At 39.8% G+C, this 20,552-nt stretch overlaps 1 protein-coding gene across 3 annotated transcripts in view; it reads left to right on the top strand.

Annotated features, from left to right (window-relative positions):
- Positions 1–19,654, top strand: part of galnt9 (polypeptide N-acetylgalactosaminyltransferase 9) — a 128,978-nt gene extending 109,324 nt beyond the window's left edge. For 2 of the 3 annotated variants that reach the window (XM_061766513.1, XM_061766515.1), the window contains 5 exons: positions 4,508–4,693; positions 5,991–6,128; positions 10,327–10,422; positions 15,112–15,279; positions 18,776–19,654. In XM_061766513.1, the coding sequence (XP_061622497.1) occupies positions 4,508–4,693; positions 5,991–6,128; positions 10,327–10,422; positions 15,112–15,279; positions 18,776–18,922 (735 nt within the window). In that variant the 3' untranslated portion in view covers positions 18,923–19,654. The remainder of the gene's footprint in view (positions 1–4,507; positions 4,694–5,990; positions 6,129–10,326; positions 10,423–15,111; positions 15,280–18,775) is intronic. The other variant, XM_061766514.1, reaches the window with a different exon arrangement.
- The last annotated feature ends 898 nt before the right edge of the window (positions 19,655–20,552 follow it).

Here is a 20,552-nt window from a genome sequence, read left to right as displayed (position 1 = left end):
TTACCCATGGCATGGCAAAAAAAAAATTATATTAAATATCATGTCTTTGTAGTGTATTCAATTGAATACAGGTTGAAAAAGATTTGCAAATCATTTTATTCTGTTTTATTTAGGTTTTACACAACATCCGAACTTCATTTGAATTGGGGTTTACATCATAATTGTCTGAGAATGACTTTATGAGCAGTCTTAATATGTGCCACCAATAGTTAGAGCCAGCAATCTGCTGCGAGCCAGTCGTTTTTCTCCCCGCAGTCTCTTGTGTATCAAAAAAGGTCATGTCAAAATCAATAACTGTCTTACCATGTTTAACATGTTGACTATAAGGGAATAAATTATTAATATAATAATAATTATTATAATTATTAAGTATAGAATCTTGTCCCATTTAGACATTTGAGGTGCTGTCGTGATTTGATATCAGTATCGTAACTATAAAGGATGTATTTTTACAGTGTGTTCTCTAATGCCGAACACCTGTCTTTATACTCACCATACACGTCTTGTTACATGATGTGCACAAACAGAAAAACTGAAATAGAACAACGCTTGTGTAGCATTTTAGTAACCACAATAGATTTAAAAAAAATGTATATGTAAACAAAATATCTAAAACGTGTATGGCCAAGATAATGTGTTGAGTATATCATGAACTAGACATCAAACTTACATTTTACCTCCATTCGAATATGAGTACTTTTGAACTGATTCCAAATATAAGGTCGATTCCAATTACTGTAGAAGAAGATTTAATTCCATTCCAGCTTTGGCTAAAAGCAAATAATATACCGTGCAGCAGAGCACTGAGTTAACACAATTATTGTAGTGTTATGAAATGCCGTGCAGTGTTTTGTTCATTTAATAGCCCTTCGGATAAAATTATATGCTACTTTGACTTTCAAGGTTTTATTGTCGCTCCTCACTAGAACCAGAAGCAAACCATTGCACATTGCATGATGAAACATTTTGTTGACTCTTTGACATAAATTTAACCCTTTGGCCGAAACAATCACTTGTGGTATTCCACAGTATAAAATGTCAAAGCAAATCTCAGCTTGACACTAGTTAGAACTGAGCATGCTCTCCCTGGGCTTGTGTGGATTTTCTCTTCGGGCACTCGGGTTTCTGCCCAAATCCCAGAAACATACATGTTAGGTTAATTGAAGACTCCAAATTGTCCATAGCTGTGAATTTGAGAGTGAAAGGTTGTTTGTCTACATGTGCCCTGCAGTTGTCTGGCAGCCAGTCCAGACTGTACCCCGCTGGGCTAGGCTTCCACTTACCCATGACCCTAATGCGATGCTGGAGAAAATGGTTGGTTGGATAATAATTTATTGCACACGCTTCTCAGGTCTTCTTGATGTGATTAGTTTGCGCACCAATACTCACCGGGCCGCCCTTGTTTTGATCACATACACAAATCATTTTAAATATACTGGTATTACCACAATTCAACTGCTTCATAAAAACTAATTTGTAGCAAAAGAAAAATCAGTTTTGCAAGGAGAGTTGGGTATTAAGTTTGTGACTTTCTGGAAATGGACAATGAATTTCAATTATTCACAGCTGCACAAGCACAGTTACTTAACAGGAACACTCGCACGCACATATTTTTTTAATAATGTAACCTAAGTACAGAAAAGCTTATTAACATTGTACACATCTTAGCATATCACAAAAAGGGACATGTTCATTGTGCAACATAATTGGTTCTGCTCATACTCTTGTTGGCGGTGAAGTTTTGTAACGAAAAATTTATTTGTTATTGATTGCAACTGTTTGTAAAGTTGATTAAATCCATTACAAAGCAAAGATTTTCTTTGAGCAGTGAAGATAAGGGGCCGACCAGTCGATCAAGATTTTAAGCTTAAGTCAAAAAGAATTTCTGGATAACACACAAACAAATTAGTTAAACTCCGTTTTTGCATTTAATTAAATACAAGTCTTTAGCATTACAGAAATGCAAATTTTCAGGAAGGCAACACATCTGGCTATGTTGCTAGAATTTACAGTATACCAGTGATAGGTGTATATCCTTGGCTTGGTTAAAAATGTGCAGATTAACTATTAATAGTGCGTAGAGCTAAAACAATCACCATAGAAAAACCTAACCCTAGTACCATATATTTTGCCCTTAGAGGAGTAATAACAGTGTTCTACAGGGTGGTTGGTCTACAGCGAATTGATCGAGAGTATTGCTCACAATGAAATGACAAAATGTATAATTGGTATAAACCTTTAAGTCAAATGAATGGCATGAAATAACACCATGTTACCTTAGAAGCGTACCCAGTTGTGTCTTGTTTGAGCCGTTCATATTCATAATTTGGTTCTCTTGTCCAGACCAGAGCAAAAAACAATACATGGAGCATTTCACATCACACATTTGGTCTTACTTTTGTGATAATATCTTGGGGTTGGATGATAGGGACATGCATAAAAATCACACCACAGTTTATTTACAAAACTGTCTCGCTTGACCACAACATTAAAGTCATTTTCTATACCGCTTATCCTGTTCAGGGTCTCGGGAGCTGGACCCTATCCCAGCCCAGACTTTGGGCAAAAGGCAGACTACACCCTGGATTGGTCGTCAATCACAGGGCCCATTGAGACAGAGACCCATTCAAACTCACATTCACACCATCACGGAGAGGGAACTGCGGCTGCATGGAAGTCAGGCCACTTATACCAATACACGATCAGTGACGACTATCCAACTTCAGTATCATACAGTATTTCAACTAATGACTAAAAAGAGCTACAGACACTGAATAACGCATGAGGGATGAACACACACTAAAGCTCCCATGATCGCATTTGTGACACATTTAAGCTAAGATGGTCAACTGAACACAGGCTGCGCTCTCAACTGTGCAACTTAGCAATGAGTCTTGCAGCAGTATTCATATATTCTGCCATGCAGGGGGTCTCATTTTGGGTTCAGTGAGAAGTTAATGGCTCATAGCATCTGGTGCGCATTGTGGTGATCATTATATAGGGACTGTGGGTGGCGGTGCAGTTTGTATGAGGGAAAGTCTAAAACGTATGCTGCCACATTCTGATACTTCTGTGTGACTATCTGAATGAGAACAGCTCAGACACTCTCCCACAGGACGCCAGATTTCCATCCTGTTTATGAATAGAGGATTTACTTCTTCACTTTTGCAATTTTTATCTTGTGCTGCACTCCTAGGAAAAGATTATTTTATATCTTCATGGCCGCCAGCCTCGGTATTCTCACCTTGAGTGTGTTGACCCGGGTGTTACAACATCCTTCATTTTCCTACCATCAGTATTCTCTCTGAGGGATACTTTCCAAGATGACATATCACTGCCAGGATTTATGTACTTTATCAGCTCCTGTGCAAACCAGACGGTATTCTGATATTAGTGAATTCTGGTTCGGAGGAGATTGGGAATTTTATGTCATTTTAAGTAAGCTCTGAGAGTAATTGTTGACTCGGTTCTGCACAAATTAATAATTTTAGCATTCATTGAATGGAAGAAGATATACATTTTGCTTAATTTGTCCAAAGTTGAGCAGCACGGTGACCGACTGGTTAGAGCGTCTGTCTCACAGTTCTGAGGACTGGGGTTCAATCCCCGGCCCCGCCTGTGTGGAGTTGGCATGTTCTCCCCGTGCATGCGTGGTTTTTCTCCGGGCACTCCGGTTTCCTCCCACATCCCAAAAACATGCGTGGTAGGTTGATTGAAAACTCTATATTGCCCGTAGGTGTGAATGTGAGTGCAAATGGTTGTTTTTTTATGTATGCCGTTTGGCTGGCAACCAGTTCAGGGTGTACCCCACCTCCTGCCCGAAGATAGCTGGGATAGGCTCCAGCACTCCCGCGACCCTAGTGAGGAGAAGCGGCTCAGAAAATGGATGGATTGATGGATGGATGTCCAAAGTTGATGGAATAAGTTTGTTTTCATCACGCTAAAATGACAGATCATTGTTAATTAAGCTTAGTTGGGTGTGCAAGGATAACAGGATGGGCAACATTCCATGTGGAGAAACATTTGTGGGTATTCAGAACTGACCAGTTGGACCTCAACACAGGCATCTCAATATGACATTAAGATTCCCCTCTGCAGGGCAAGGGTTTGCCAGGGATTTGGGGCCCCGTGAAATAAACATTTGGCTCTTCCATATCAATGCCGCAAACTGAAGATACAGTACTATTTTCTTTTGCCCCTGTCAGTCATGAGCCCTTAGAATTGTCATGGCTAAAGCGTAACATTAGGTCCAAAAATACTGTATGAACTCATTTTTACCTTAGACTTGTAATAGTTGATTCATTGTGCATTAATTGGTGACTAACATTTTACAACCTATGTACTGCAATTGAAATGCTTCTTAATGTGGGTGATTTTTTACCAAAATAATTGAAAGGAAACAAATTATTTATAAGTTATAAATGACATGATTATAACTGTCCTCACTGTAAAGCTTCCTTTATGTAATGCATTTCTGCTACGTAAATTGTAAATTGTTACTCTCCAGGTGTGGCAATGTGGTGGCAGTATGGAAGTCCTGCCGTGCGCAAGAGTGGCTCACATCGAGCGCACCAAAAAGCCCTACAACAATGACATTGATTACTATGCCAAGCGCAATGCCCTGCGAGCCGCCGAGGTGTGGATGGACGAATACAAATCTCACGTCTACATGGCCTGGAACATTCCCGTAAATGTAAGCATTGCTCTCTCCATGTCTTGGCTTCATTTGCACCTTGTTACCTTTTCCTATACTTGCACATCCAGACATGCGGAGCTGATCCCTGCAGGCAAGGTAATACAATTGCAAAGTTCCGTATTCATTGAACTTGACCTTCACATGGCGGCGGAATGAAGGCAGGGCTAAGACTGTCTCTCCAAACAGACAAATGAGAGGAGCTTCATGTGTAATCAGTCTATTTACATACACATCAGTTAGCTTAATTGCTTTCAATAGCCTTTTGAGATTGGCTGTTGAAAAACAAACTGCTACTATCATTAATAAAGAGGTTCATATTAAATCCTTAATTGGTACCATTCAGCCGTGCACAATGGGATGATAGTCAGTGAAGGACAACAGCAAAGACCTCTGAGCACCAGCCAAAACAGCTGTTCAGAACAGACTAATACTTAATGATAAAGCAAGAAGGCAGAAGGCAGGCACAATATGTAATGGCACAACCTCCCTTCTGTGGCGACATTACAAACACAGTGGAATGAAACGTTATTACTCATTGTTCCATTGTGTACACTACCAACCCATAATACAATGATTATCCCATTTTCCCTTCTTCTTCACAAAACATCCATACACGCAATATTACATTCTGGCTATCGACTAGGTTACCCGCTGCGAGCACGACTACACTGGTGTAGGAGGGCTTTATGAATCAACAACTGTGGTTTGCCTCAAATCCAAATACCAACAGCATTTCGCTGAAATGGAATACATTTGTTATTGTCGCTGTATGGCTACAAAAAAGCTGTACTCTGTAATCGTAGTAGCTACATATAGAATATCGTGACATACTGTATGGTAGGTTATTACTCAACATAGAGATTTGTCCACTGATTTTAACAACAAAACTAAGGCAGACAACGTAGAAACACGACGGCTGCAGGTCAAAGACTTACTGTGCAAAACTAGAGCATGTACATTTTTTTATTTATTTTGCACACTACGCAGAGAGGCACACCCCATGCATACTGTACAGGCATGCAAGGAGAGAGGTCAGAGTTATGGTTCACGCAAACCATGACCCTGAGCTGAGTTTCGGGTGGATTCGATGCCTTGCTGAAGTGTACTTTGACAGTAGTCAGGATGCAGTCAAGCAGCTCTCCAACTACTTGCAAACTCGTAGCTGGAATCAATTTTGTCCACAGCAGGACTTCAGCAGGAATGTATCCCTGTAGCTTTAGATCTTTGTGTTTGCCAAATAAAGTTCTCACTGGTCAAGACAATTTCACCCTTGTTTAATAACATCTGTTAACAGAACCCAGGGGTTGATTTTGGAGACGTTTCTGAGCGCTTGGCTTTAAGGAAAAGACTGCATTGTCAAAGTTTTCGCTGGTACCTTGAACATGTCTACCCTGAGATGCGGATCTACAACAACACCATCACATATGGCGAGGTGAGAAAGATACTTAAAGACAGTCGAACAAACAAAAGAACTGTTTCATCATCTGTAATTCTAACCGCAGTGTGCTTTCAACAGACAGGAAGACCTTAAACTTTAGGGAAATGAGTTGGTAAAAACAATGTGTGGCGTGCTCATTACTGAAAAACATTTGTCCGCAGCAAACCTCTACAGAGATAATTAATATCCCTGTCTTTGAAAAGTGTTTAAACACACTCTGATGAGTACAGATAAGTATCTGCCATCACAGTTCTGGGCTTTCCCTTCTAATTAAAACTTATATACAAAAAACACTGACAATACATGGTACCTAGCAGAATGATATGTTATTCCTCACAATGAATTTTAATCAAACGCTAATTAGTGTTATATTCCATTTGTATTATTGTATCCAATTGTATGTAATGTATGTATATGTGTCCTGGTTTCGGTTGCACTCTGAGTAGATTGGAGGAACTAAGCAAGATACTGACTGTTTCAAAAGTTTAATACTCTCATCTATTTGGAGGAAAGCAAACCTACAGTACAGAATTTTACATCCATTAATAAGAACAGAGGCGGCACAGTGGTGGACAGGTTCGCACATCTGCCTCACAGTTCTGAGGACCCGGATTCAAATCCGGCCTCGCCTATGTGGAGTTTGCATTTTCTCCCCGTGCCTGAGTGGGGTTTCTCCGGGTACTCCGGTTTCCTCCCACATCCCAAAAACATGCATTGAAGACTTTAAATTGCCCTTAGGTGTGAATAGTTGTTTGTTTATATGTGCCCTGCGATTGGCTGGCAACCAATTCAGGGTGTGCCCTGCCTCTCGCCTGAAGATAGCTGGGATAGGCTCCAGCAAGACTGCAACCCTAGTGAGGATAAGCGATTCGGAAAATGGGTGGATGGATAATAAGAACAAACGTATATTACTACTTATGCGCTTGTCAGTATACATCAAAATGAAATACTCAATTTATCAAAGCTATGGGGTTATAAGCCCACCAGTGTTTCCCTTGTTAATATATTATTATTTATATATAATATAATATTTTTAGCTACTCCCAGATAACAGCCACCTATGTGTCTGTATTGCATATATGTTGACATTCTGAGTAACTGTTGCCATGTGTTGTGACAAACCTGCTGCAAAAGAATGGAATCTCCTCTGTCAGTACCATGTTCTGTGATGCTAGCTAAACCATCGGACTGGAACCTTCCTGACTACTGCACATGATATATCTATCATGTCACAACCTGGAAATTAAGCCTTATGCATTCAAATCACACAGAACAAAAGCTCACATTCGATTCACGGCACAATTTGGGAGCAAGGCAAACAGGCAGAGATAGGGACTGGTCACTGCATGATAATATCCTATCATGACCAGAAATAGAATGAGTTATTGCTTTGTGATAGAAGATGGAAAATTCATTTAATAGGCAGGAAAGGCATAGACAAATGAATCCATAATAATCAGAGGCAATTAATTTGCTTTATTTTATTATATTGAGTATTGTAATCAGACATGGACAGGAAATAGAAAGGTGCATCACTAAGAAACAGATGCAGCAGCAAGTCTCCAGAAACCTTTTTTCTGCCAATTTAAAGAAAACTACAACCACACTGATTGGGATATACTGTATATGCAGCAATAAAATGACCTAAAATGTACTGCCGAGATGACAATGGAGTTTACCAGGGGCAAGTGGTGGAATGCTCCTCCAGACTTAAACCTTATAGAGTAGAGCAGTTTACCTACTAAAGGGGAGGGTGGAGCAAACAACAACTGAAAGGGGCTGTGGTGAAAGCTAAAAAAGGATGTCAAAATGAGTCAGAGGCTTGATGCAGTTGTTATATATCCATCCAGACATTCACTTTCATATATTAAGTCATGGCGGCACGGTGGAAGACTAGTTAGCACATCTGCCTCACAGTTCTGATGACCGGGGTCCAAATCCCAGCCTCGCCAGTGTGGCGTTTGCATGTTCGCCCCATGCCTGCGTGGGTTTTCTCCAGGTACTCTGGTTTCCTCCCACATTTCAAAAACATGCATGTTATGTTAATTGAAGACTCTAAATTGTCCGTAGGTGTGACTGTGAGTGTGAATAGGTGTTTGTTTATATGTGCCCTGCGATTGGCTGATGACCAGTTCAGGGTGTAACCCGCCTCTCGCCCGAAGATAGCTGGGATAGGCTCCAGCACGCCCGCGATCCCAGTGAGGAGAAGCCGTACAGAAAATGGATGGGTGGATATTCAGTCTGTTCCATTGCTCACCTAAAAATATGGTGTTAGGTTAAAAACAATGCTATCTTATCATTTCTAGATCTACCTGGAACTAAAAGTTGAACTATTGATCACTTGTCACATATTTATCATATTTATCTGTTTATCTGTCATTCATTTCTGGCTTCTCAGGGAAGCGAGCACAGTTTTGAATAAAAATAGGAAATACTACTCACTGAGAAGTTCACATTAAAGAACTTTATGATGCAATTTAGGTTTTCTCAGTTTTGTGAGAGGCGGTCTAATAAGATTTTATTATATATTCACTCTTTTTGAAAGCTAATCTTTAAAATTAATTAACATAATTTACCGTGTATAATGCACGTTTTTTACCCCCCAAAATGGTCTAAAGTCAATAGTGCGCATTATACATAGGTATAGGAGAAAATGAAAAAGACTCACATTTTATCAATGTATGCCGCCATCTAGAGGTTATGAAAAAGCTGTACACTTTCATTCCACTATGCCAGCGCCCCCTAGAGGTTATGAAAAAGTTGTACACTTTCATTCTTGTATGACACCTTGAGGTTATGAAAACGGTGGAGACGACACTTTCATTCCAATATGACAGGGGTACATATGACTACATATATGTACAATTGTGCATATATGCAAAGTTTACATACCCAGGCAGAATTTGTGAAATATATATATGTAGATATATATAGGCGGCACGGTGGACGACTGGTTAGAACGTCAGCCTCACAGTTCTGAGGACCCGGGTTCAATCCCCGGCCCCGCCTGTGTGGAGTTTGCATGTTCTCCCCGTGCCTGCGTGGGTTTTCTCCTGGTACTCCGGTTTCCTCCCACATCCCAAAAACATGCATTAATTGGAGACTCTAAATTGCCCGTAGGCATGACTGTGAGGGCGAATGGTTGTTTGTTTCTATGTGCCCTGCGATTGGCTGGCAACCAGTTCAGGGTGTACCCTGCCTCCTGCCCGATGACAGCTGGGATAGGCTCCAGCACGTCCGCGACCCTAGTGAGGAGAAGCGGCTCAGAAAATGGATGGATGGATGGATATATTTTTTTAATACGACTGATGACTGAACTAAAACCATCATTAATTTCTTTATGGTTATGTTTTGTTTAATGATAATGATTTTCTGAAATGCTTGACTGTTTAATTTGAAAACCATTAAAATTAAATTAAATGTGTTTCGCATGGTCCTTCAGGTTTTCTTCAAAGAATTGTACACATCTTACAAATCCTGCCTAGGTAATCAAACATATGAGCACAACTGTGTGTTTTCTCATTTACTAAATAAAAGTAGGGCTGTGAATTTCAAAATAAGACCAAGTAAATAAAAAAAAAGTATTGTGTGTTCAAATAAGGTGTTTAACTTCAGAATATCCATCCATCCCATCCATTTTCTGAACCGCTTCTCCTCACTAGGGTCGCGGGCGTGCTGGAGCCTATCCCAGCTGTCATCGGGCAGGAGGCGGGGTACACCCTGAACTGGTTGCCAGCCAATCGCAGGGCACATAGAAACAAACAACCATTCGCACTCACAGTCATGCCTACGGGCGATTTAGAGTCTCCAATTAATGCATGTTTTTGGGATGTGGGAGGAAACCGGAGTGCCCGGAGAAAACCCACGCAGGCACGGGGAGAACATGCAAACTCCACACAGGCGGGGACGGGGATTGAACCCCGCACCCCAGAACTGTGAGGCTGACGCTCTAACCAGTCGGCCACCGTGCCGCCAACTTCAGAATAATTCTTTAAAAAAAAAAAAAAATACAGATAATACTTCATGTTTTGATCATATAGGTAAAAGCAAAATCATGCATTTGTAAAAATGCATTATACATATGTAGAAGGGTTTTCCAGAATTTTTAGGTCAAATTTGGGGGTGCGCATTATACATGGGTGTGCATTATACACGTGAAATTACGGTAACCATATTAGCTCGTGTCTTTCAGGTGAGGAACAGCAAAGCAAGTGGCTACTGTCTGGACCAGGGCTCTGAAGATGATGACAAAGCAATCCTCTATCCATGCCATGGCATGTCCTCACAGGTCAGCTCCACATCTAAGAATGGTGTATTTATTTGCAGTGCTTTGTCAATGATATTGTAACAGTTGCATTGGTCAACATTCCAGATATATGCATTTGTTTATTCCTAATTGTTCTGGATTTTGGGAACAAATCGATGTTGAATCAACAGCGACTGTTCAATGAATAGAAGTAGTACTTAGCTGTTTAACAATCCTTGTATTTGTACTTGTATTTTTCAATGTGGGACATAGAGTAGAGTAGATGGGTGTACCGAAACACAGGTAACGGAGAGTCACAGAAATAAGGGATTACAGTTACTAACAGAAGCTCGTTGTGGTAACAATGTAAATGACAACATGTTTGGTAATATATTTGTTTGTGATAACATTTTAACCTTGATGGAGCTGTTACCTTTTAGAAAGGGCGGGAAGGGAAGTTTGCATATTCTCCCCGTGCCTGCATGGGTTTTCTCTGGGTACTCCAGTTTCCTCCCACATTCCAAAAATGCATGCATGGTAGGTTAATTGGAAACTTTAATCAGAATCAGAATCATCTTTATTTGCCAAGTATGTCCAAAAAACACACAAGGAATTTGTCTCCAGTAGTATAGTATGTATAGTATAGTATAGTATGGCCAATTAAATTGGCCATAGGTGTGAATGTGAGTGTGAATTATTGTTTGTCTATACGTGCCCTGCAATTGGCTGGCGACCAGTTGAGGGTGCCAGCGTGCTCGCTGCCCTTGTGGGGATAAGCGGTCCAGAAAATGGATGATAGATTTAGTTTTGATTTACTTTTTGCACATTGATTTTTTTTTCCATTTTAATGGTCATTAAATCTGTTCCTGTTTACACAAATAATAACCAGTTTTGTTTTGCAATTTGTTCCTTGTGTTTTGCATTATTTTAAAACCAAAGGTGATTTTTGGCTCATTGTTATACCTCCAGAAAATGTGCAATACGGTATAAAGTGTCTGTCCTGCAACAACATGCTGATGTGTTGCAATTTATTTGCTTTCCTGAAAAAGGATTTTAAAAACAACATTTTAAAATAATTTTCTTCGCCCTGCTTTGCCATGGCCTTCTCTACATAATCTTTAGTTTCTGTAAAATGGTTGAAGCATTTCTGAGAGCCACTGTTTATAAACTGAAGTAAAATGTTTAATTTAAATTCCAAAATCTGTCATGTATTTTTAAACAAACAATCCATTTACTGATCTATTGTGTGGAAACACATTAATCCCAGCAGAATTGCAATGGATTAAAATTCCCCAAATGCACCAATTGTGTAATGTATTTCTATTGTGCAGAATTACTTTAAAATGGTAAATGAATTGCATATGCCCACAGTGTTGGAGCATTGGTTAGAATCTTATTCAACAGTCAGACTCAACATTGACACATCATGTCATAAACTGGTGCATGAGGCTGGCATGCAGTGGTAGTGCAGAATATTCCATAGATATTCCAGCTCCATCACTCCCACATACTGAATGTGCAAACCTCTGCCCTGACACATTCTAAAACGATGGCATAAGTGCTGCATTGAAAATGCCATATTTTGTGGAAATTCGAACGTTATGTGTTAATTGATATTGTTTGAATATTTTCACAAACATATACCGTGGGCCCCAGCAAACCTCCTGCAATTTGTTTTTCAATTTAAAATTTTGGGGATTTTTATTTTTATTTTTTTTTCTGGTGGGGGTGGGGACCAACCACAGAAATGGTTATTGGTGGTTTATCCCTACTAATTCAATCATTTTTTGAGTTAAAAAAAAAACAGATTTGTTTTTGTTTCCGATGCAGATATTATGGCTGTCAATTATCCATGGATATTCGTTATTCACAGTCCAGTCCAGTTCCTATCCACCGGGGGTCCACTGTACACTGAAATTTAAATTCAACACCAAAGCCTACTAAGATCCCAGATTATACTTCCATGTAGTATAATAATCATGAATATGCTCTAGCCCTGTGCAGAAACATGCATGATCAAGCGCAACAAAAAACATTTCCATGAACATGCAGCCCATTTGTAAAATGTTGGTATCCCTTGAGTGCTTGATGTGTTTCTCCCTTTGGTGCAGGGAAACTAAAGCCAAACCATTGTAAACCTTGTAACTGTTATTCATGTATTAATCCCATCCCCTGGGGAAATAAACAAATAGAGCAGGATACCTTGTCTTAGTGTCATTAGATTACGATGATGAGCAGTGTGGGACAACTCAATTTTGTGGAGCAGTGTTCTTTTTGTATTTTTTTATTGTATTTCTCTTAGATTTACTGCTTTTACTTGTGAAATACTATTTTGTCCTACATACATTTCCATTATCCCTTTGAAGCATCTTTTTTTCTTTTTCTTTGGTGCCTCTCCTATTTGAAACCTTTGTCATAAGTGGGAGGCACAAATATTCATTTTCGTAAACATATTCATAACAGTTTGGTGCATCAGGACACCATCAATGTACAATTCTGGAGATTATATTGTATCAACACTGCATTTTACAACAACAGTGTTGTGGTGTTAATGAGCTAATTAAGAAACGGATTATGTTGACCCCCCCAAACAGCTTGGAACCTTTCATGATCTCAGAAAGGCAATGGAGCATCGCGCAGTGCAGAGACACAGGTTAATTGGCTCGCATTAATTATTTGTTATTGTCCCATTTTGAATGCAATAATGTATAAAAGGCTGTCAGACTGAGATGTAAAGAGGTATTAAGGGAATTATATGGGTTTATTTATACACCCAGTCATTGCAGTAACAATTTACCATTCTATTTGGAATTTGTATAGAAGCAAGCCATCTGTAATACAGACCTTGAGGCTACCACCCACAGACAAATTGACACAGGTTCACAGCATTACGTGTCCCACATCATGATTCAAGATTAGTGACTCATCATCATCGTCGTGAATAGCCCATAACCAATGAACCTGGAGTGACATTAAAGTTGTACTTCACTGATGCCCAAGATGTTCTGTTTGGCCCTTCAGGGAAGAACATTTGATTGGATTAAATACCAGTAAATATCTCATCCTTACATGCTGCAACACCTACACAGGCCATTCAGCACAGCATCTCGACTTTCTCCTCGGAGACTCCAAATATCAGCCCCACAGCTGCATTAACTATCTTATGCTTTAACATTTGCGAGATAGGTGCCTGCCTTCGTATTGTTGGCATATTATTTTTCATGAGGGATCACTCTTCTAAATAATAAACACAATCTTTACTGTATCCATGCACAATAGAGATGCAACATTATCACTCATCCTTTCATAGGATGGATTAAACACTGAGGGATAATGTTTTTCCAGTGATTTGGCCAACAAAGTGTTGGTTGTAGATCATACAGTACACAATCCGATATAGGCACGACCTGCTTCCGCATTGGCAAAAGGGGTCTAAGCATTTCCTCCCGGTTCGGGTGAATGTCGGAGGGGGTCGTGACAAAGGAACCGTAGGGACTTTCAATGTCTAAAATATATTTTGTTTAACACAAGATGTCACCACAAAGCCAACAAAGATTACAATATTCAATGTTGAAACTTCATTCGTGTTTACATATATCATGTTACATGTATTTAAGTTTTCTCTGAAGACATCAGCCGTAAGAATTTTTTTTTGGCAAGTTCGGCTTTAAACAAGCATTCATCCAACCATCCATCCATTTTCTGAGCCGCTTCTCCTCACTAGGGTTGCGGGCGTGCTGGAGCCTATCCCAGCTATCATCGGGCAGGAGGCGGGGTACACCCTGAACCGGTTGCCAGCCAATGGCAGGGCACATACAAACAAACAACCATTCACACCTACGGGCAATTTAGAGTCTCCAGTGCATGCATGTTTTTGGGATGTGGGAGGAAACCGGAGTGCCTGGAGAAAACCCACGCAGGCACGGGGAGAACATGCAAACTCCACACAGGCGGGGCCGGGGATTGAACCCCGCACCTCAGAACTGTGAGGCTGACGCTCTAACCAGTCGGCCACCGTGCCGCCAACAAGCATTCAATCACACTGAATTCATGCTTTTTAGGGTAGCATACACAGGAAATCGGCTAATCTGTTTTCCGCGTTTGGTCACGTGACGTTCCTCATATAGCGTATAGTAGAGCAACTTGGCAGTGTTCCAGATTGTTTCCTCATTAGTTGATCTTGTCCAAAGTGGCATTCAAGTGAGGACCAAAGTCAGAGAGCACTGCTATGACTTTATAGATTCCTTAGGGGTATGTGCCTTCTTCAGCATTTTCATTAGGTCAACACATGAACAACAATGGGGACTGCATGACATTGTGATGAAATCCTTCATCCTTAAGGATTCTAGTACAGGTATATAAGCATGTATTAGGAGATCACTAGTGAACAGTGTTGGTCAATGAATAGGGCAGGAACTTGCTTTCCATGAAGCTGCAAGCCTCGTTTATTAGCATGTTAATCTAAATGTAGAAATGATTTATATTCTTGCTTCTTCACTATATCATAATTGCATATATTATGATCACCAATGGACCATAAACAAAGTAAATTGATATTTTATGATGTGAAGTTTTACTTTCCTGCTCTTTTCTATGCCTCTGTCACTGTGTCATTTAAACCCTCTTTTTTATCCGAAGTTTCTCGATACTCACGTTTGTGTTTTGCAGCAGTAACTGGTGTAACCATCCTTGAATGTAGCAATGAACACACTTCTTATCTCTTTTTTTCAGCTTGCCCGCTACTCTACTGATGGAGTTTTACAGCTTGGACCCCTGGGGTCGACCACCTTCCTGCCTGACACAAAATGCCTTGTTGATGACGGCAGAGGACGTATTGCCAGTTTGAAAAAATGTGAAGCTGTTGCCAGGATCTCCCAGCGGCTTTGGGATTTCACACAGGTAAAAGAAGCAATGTCGTGTGATCAGTTGATGTACTGTATTGCAGGTGGCATCTGGAAAATAATAAAGATAAGTTGGAGGAGACCGCATCAAAAGTAGTTTTTTTTTTTTTTTAAATGAGTTAAAAACATAAAATTAAAAGTTATTGGTTGTGTTTCCAATTATTGTCCTGATCACAAACACAGTGATTTATTGACTGGTCTTCTGTCCAGGGTGTACGTTGATCAGAATGTACAGTACCTCGCCCATTTCAGCTGAGCTCGGTCCAGCTCTTCTCTTAATTGTGAACAGAATAAACTCTACATAAAAATGACAAATTAAACTACAATTCTACATTAAATTATGTTAACACTTGTGGCACAATATTTTGGACCAAAACACTTTGTCCATTTTGAACCATGCTATTTCCTGTTTCTGTCTATCATTGAAAAAAAAAAGCTGGCCAGTAAAAACATACAGTGGAACCTTGATAAAACGGACCCCGATATAACAGATATCAGATAAAACAGACCGTTGGGACTGAAAAATGCGTCCAAAAATAGTTTCCATTTGTCACTTAAATTGCCGTTGACAAAGTCTGTTATTTCCAGAATTGGCCGCTTTTGTTTACTGACGAAGTGGCAGAATGCAGGCAGACAATGGAACTGATGTCTTTCCGGGTCACAGATATAAAATATGACTAGATCCAATTCCAAAAGACATGCCTCCCATGCCTACGTGGCAGCCATGTTGAATGCGGGGCATTGACGTGGTGGCCATGTCGTGATGGTTAAATCTATTGTCTATTCTGCATAGACTCGCAGAACAGTTGTATCAATGTGACAGAGCTTCAGACTGTGTTGTCCCTTTCTAATTTGGTTTACTCTGTTAGCAGTGCTGACAGCCTGACACATGATATGAACAAACTGGCTCCCATGTCCTGTTATGCAGAAAGTTATGGATCCAAACTAGGGTTGGGCATCGTTTGAATTAGAGCAATTTTTTTTTTATCCACGTCTAATGGTTTATATGTGCAAGTTTTAACTTGACTTCCTGTTTTTAGCTTGTAGCCTTTTATTTTGAAGGGTACGCACCGGAAGTCAGCATTATGGCACGAAAAGTAACTTCACACGGCACCAGTGATTATATTTTATTCATTCATTCATTCATTCATCTTCCATTCTGCTTATCCTCACTAGGGTCACGGGCATGCTGGAGCCTATCCAAGCTATCTTCGGGCAAAAGGCGGGGTACACCCGAACTGGACGCCAGCCAATCGCAAGGCACATATAAACAAACAACCATTCATACTCACGTTCACACCTAAGGGAAATTTAGAATCTTCAATCAACCTACAATGCATGTTTTTGGGACGTGGGAGGAAACCGGAGTACCCGGAGAAAACCCACACAGGCACGGGGAGAACATGCAAACTCTACACAGGCGGGCCGGGATTTTAACCCCGGTCCTCAGAACTGTGAGGCGGATGTGCTAGCCAGTCGCTCACCGTGCCGCTGGTTTTATTTTTGTTTAAATTAATGGATGAAACCAAATGCTATAAACTGATGCCTTTCCTTACCCACTGATGAGACACAAGGTTAGTGTTTGTGATACTGTGAGACGTTTATGTGAATTTTGACCCAATTCATTGTAATGTAAAGTTGCTACGGTGAAGTTTTAACTCCGTTAAGATTTTTTTCTGTCATCGGCTCTTACGTCGGTTTGAAGACTCAAATAAACGCATCAATGCAAAAGTGCAAGCAACCGTTTACCTTGTTAGCTGTCTCAGTGTTGGCATAGACGTATTTTATTGTTTCACTCACCCAACTGCCTGAAAGTTGACTTTACTGTAGCGGTGTAGGCTGAGGCACGTCAGACGCTACACATTGTGAAAGCTTGTTTTGCACAATATAATATTGTTCCAAGTCTTGCACTTGGGCGACTGGTCATTAATTTTAACAAAGTAAAGACACACTTTTGTTCGCCGCTGCCGCCATTGGGCACAAGCACGTCATTGTGTGCATTCTTCTTGTTTGTTTTCACCACTTCTTCTTCCGGGCTGGAGGACTAGGCATCGAAACTGGGAACTGAAATTTTGACATTTGAACGATTCCGGGAGAACCGGAACGTTAGTCTCGGTTCCAATCGGTTCTCGATTCTCGATGCCCATCCCTAATCCAAATAATAATAATTATCACCATAAGGGCAAAATCCCGTTGTTATGATCATATGCAGCATGTCTGGACAGAATTGAGAGATATTACAGCAAGCAGGTGAACAATGCTATTAATCTCAACCTGAGTTTTGACCTGACCTCCCCTGAACTAAAAAACTGGGATAATTCAGGTTCAGAATAGCTGATCTGAATTAGTTCAATCAAGTCAAAGTACACCCATGTTGAGCTAAGCTCGTTCACAGCCACAACCAAAAGACATCATCAATGGAGCCCTGATATGTCGATTGACCATGGCAACCGATATAAATTTGGAATTTGAGGTGATAATGAAGGTGTCTACGTCCATTTTCTTTACCGCTTATCCTCACAAGGGTCGTGGGCTGCTGGAGCCTATCCCAGCTATCTTCGTGCGGGAGGCAGGGTACAACCTGACCCGTTTGCCAGCCAATCGCAGGGTACATAGAAACAAACAACCATTCGCACTCACATTCACACCTACGGGCAATTTAGAGTCTTCAATCAACCTACCACGCATGTCTTTGGGATGTGGGAGGAAACCGGAGTGCCCGGAGAAAACCCACCCAGGCATGGGGAGAACATGCCACACAGGCGGGGCCAGGGATTGAACCCCGGTCCTCAGAACCGTGAGGCAGACGCTCTAACCAGTCGGTCCCCGTGCCGCTAATTGATTTATTGTAAATAAAATAAAACAATATTTTGAAGGAACCCAATATTATTTCATTCATTATTCATTCATTATTAATTATTTTCATTCATTCATTATTCATTTTTAACTACGGTATTTCTTTTGACCTCATCTACAAATGGCCATGCCCATCTGTCCAATTTAAAAATCCAATGTAGCCCTTGACCACATAACGTTTGACCCCCACCCCCATGCAGTCTAATTGGATGTCTTAACTTCAGAATAATTATTTTTAAAAAGCTAACAAAATAGAGATAATACTTGTTTTGGGGCAAGAAAAATCTTGCATTGTATAAATGCATTATACAGTAGGTAGGGTTTTCCTGAATTTTGAGGTCAACTTTCGGGGTACGTATTATACATGGGTGCGCATTATACATGAGAAATTCCGGTAACCTGCTTGCTGGAATACCCACAGATGTGGTAAATGGGTATTAACAATCCAAAATAAAGGTAATTGTGTACATTGCTGACCCGTCACTGTTTACTTGTCAATGCCTATGGAAAATACCAAATGACAAACATGCTTTCTTTTTGCACAATGATCATCTCAGCAAGACAAACAGATAATCAGTTTTAATTGTATGTTTTTTAGTATGCCAGATATCTTATTTGAGTTTTCCACCCCCCTACAGAACGGTCCAATCATCAGCAGGGACACAGGTCGTTGCTTGGAAGTGGAAATGTCAAAAGATGCCAACTTTGGCCTTCGTCTCGTGGTGCAGAGATGCTCAGGTCAGAAGTGGATCATACGAAACTGGATTAAGCATCCCAGACACTAAAGCCATGGGAAACCCTCTGAGACATTTTAGATCGTTTTTCACAGTTGGAAATTGGAAGGTGGGGTATGACACCGCTACACTGTTGGGCTTCTTTCAGGCCACAGAGCTTTCCAACTCCTAGACGTCTCTGTGACTTTGCGGTTTAAAAAAACAAAACAAAAAAAACCAACACATTTCTGACCTGGATCGAGAGGTGTACAATAACAGACGAGTGCAACTTAAAATCATTTTCTTTCTATTGTAAATCTATCTGTTTCATCTTTGTAGATGAATATGAGCGCGTGCAAGTGTGTACTATTTGGATGAGATTCTGAGCAATTCAAATAATATCAGAGTTGTAAATTGTAATTTACCACATTAAATGATTATTGTGAGGTTCTGAAAATTGCCTCTGATGTATTGCGCTAACCTGGTTACTATATAACAGGCTTTAAAGGAGCTGTTTATTATCTCATCAGGGGCCACGGTATTTCATCTGCAGTGACACAAACTAGAATACCTAGTTTTGTTTTAACAGTATTGCTCACTGTGGGACAGAGCAATCATGTGCCTTTTTTTTTTTTTTTAATCATTATTTACTTCATCTGACCAGGGAATGTCAGTCCCCAAAGCGCATGTACAAACTATTTGAAAGTTAATCTCTAAAACAATGTATAAAAAAAAAAATATAGTAATATACTGTAAGATTGAAGCTTTTAAATTGATCGGATATTAAAATAATTTTTGATCCTATGTCTCTTGTTCACTTCACACAAACTGGGTTACTTTGTATTATACCTTTTTGGATGTGTGTTTAATATATTATCCAGAATTTATCAAGGAAATTTTAATTTAAAAAAATTATTTAATTACACTTTTCTAATCATACACTGTAGATGGGACAAAACCTGGATCCCTAATTCTTAATTTCATTAGGATGTGACAAAAGTAAGAATACATTTTAAAACATTAAGAAAATTAACCAATGAAATCAATTGCCTTTAAAATTGTGGATCAATAGAATAATAATTTTTAAAAAAACTTCATGAAACAGGCCTTATCAAAAATGATGGTACCCTCAACTTAATATTTTGTTGCACAACCTCTGAGGCAGTCACTCATGGCTGAAAGTACTTTGGCATATGGCGCATGATTTATTATTTTTTTTTTAACAAGCTTCGCCCTATGTATGTGTGTTTAAAAATAAATAAATAAAAGCTTAGGTGACAATGCGAGTGATTGCGGCAGATGAAAGTGTATGTGCACTGTAAAAATGTCTACCATACGGTTTGTAATTTTATGGTTATTTTATAGTTCCCTCTCACCGCTACTGAGGGGGAGTTAGTTCACTTCAGTTTTTCCTCTGATATACAATATATATATATATATATATATATGTCAATGATGAAAACTGGTCAGAACTAAAAGATTACATTACAGCAAAGCTTAATAAATAACAAAATTAAACCCAAATTAAATACAAACCTTTATTAGGAACTCAGCTCCCAGTTGCAGAACAGTGCACAAGACGCAAAAACGGAGGGCACAAATGCACTCATTAACAATCAGGATGTTATGGACATACGCGGTGTGTCAGAATCATTCCGGGGACTGGTGTCACAAAAGATATATTTTAAATTCAAACTACAAA

Source organism: Phyllopteryx taeniolatus, chromosome 3, assembly GCF_024500385.1.
Source record: "Phyllopteryx taeniolatus isolate TA_2022b chromosome 3, UOR_Ptae_1.2, whole genome shotgun sequence".
NCBI lineage: Eukaryota > Metazoa > Chordata > Actinopteri > Syngnathiformes > Syngnathidae > Phyllopteryx > Phyllopteryx taeniolatus.
This window is presented reverse-complemented; position numbering and strand designations above follow the sequence as displayed.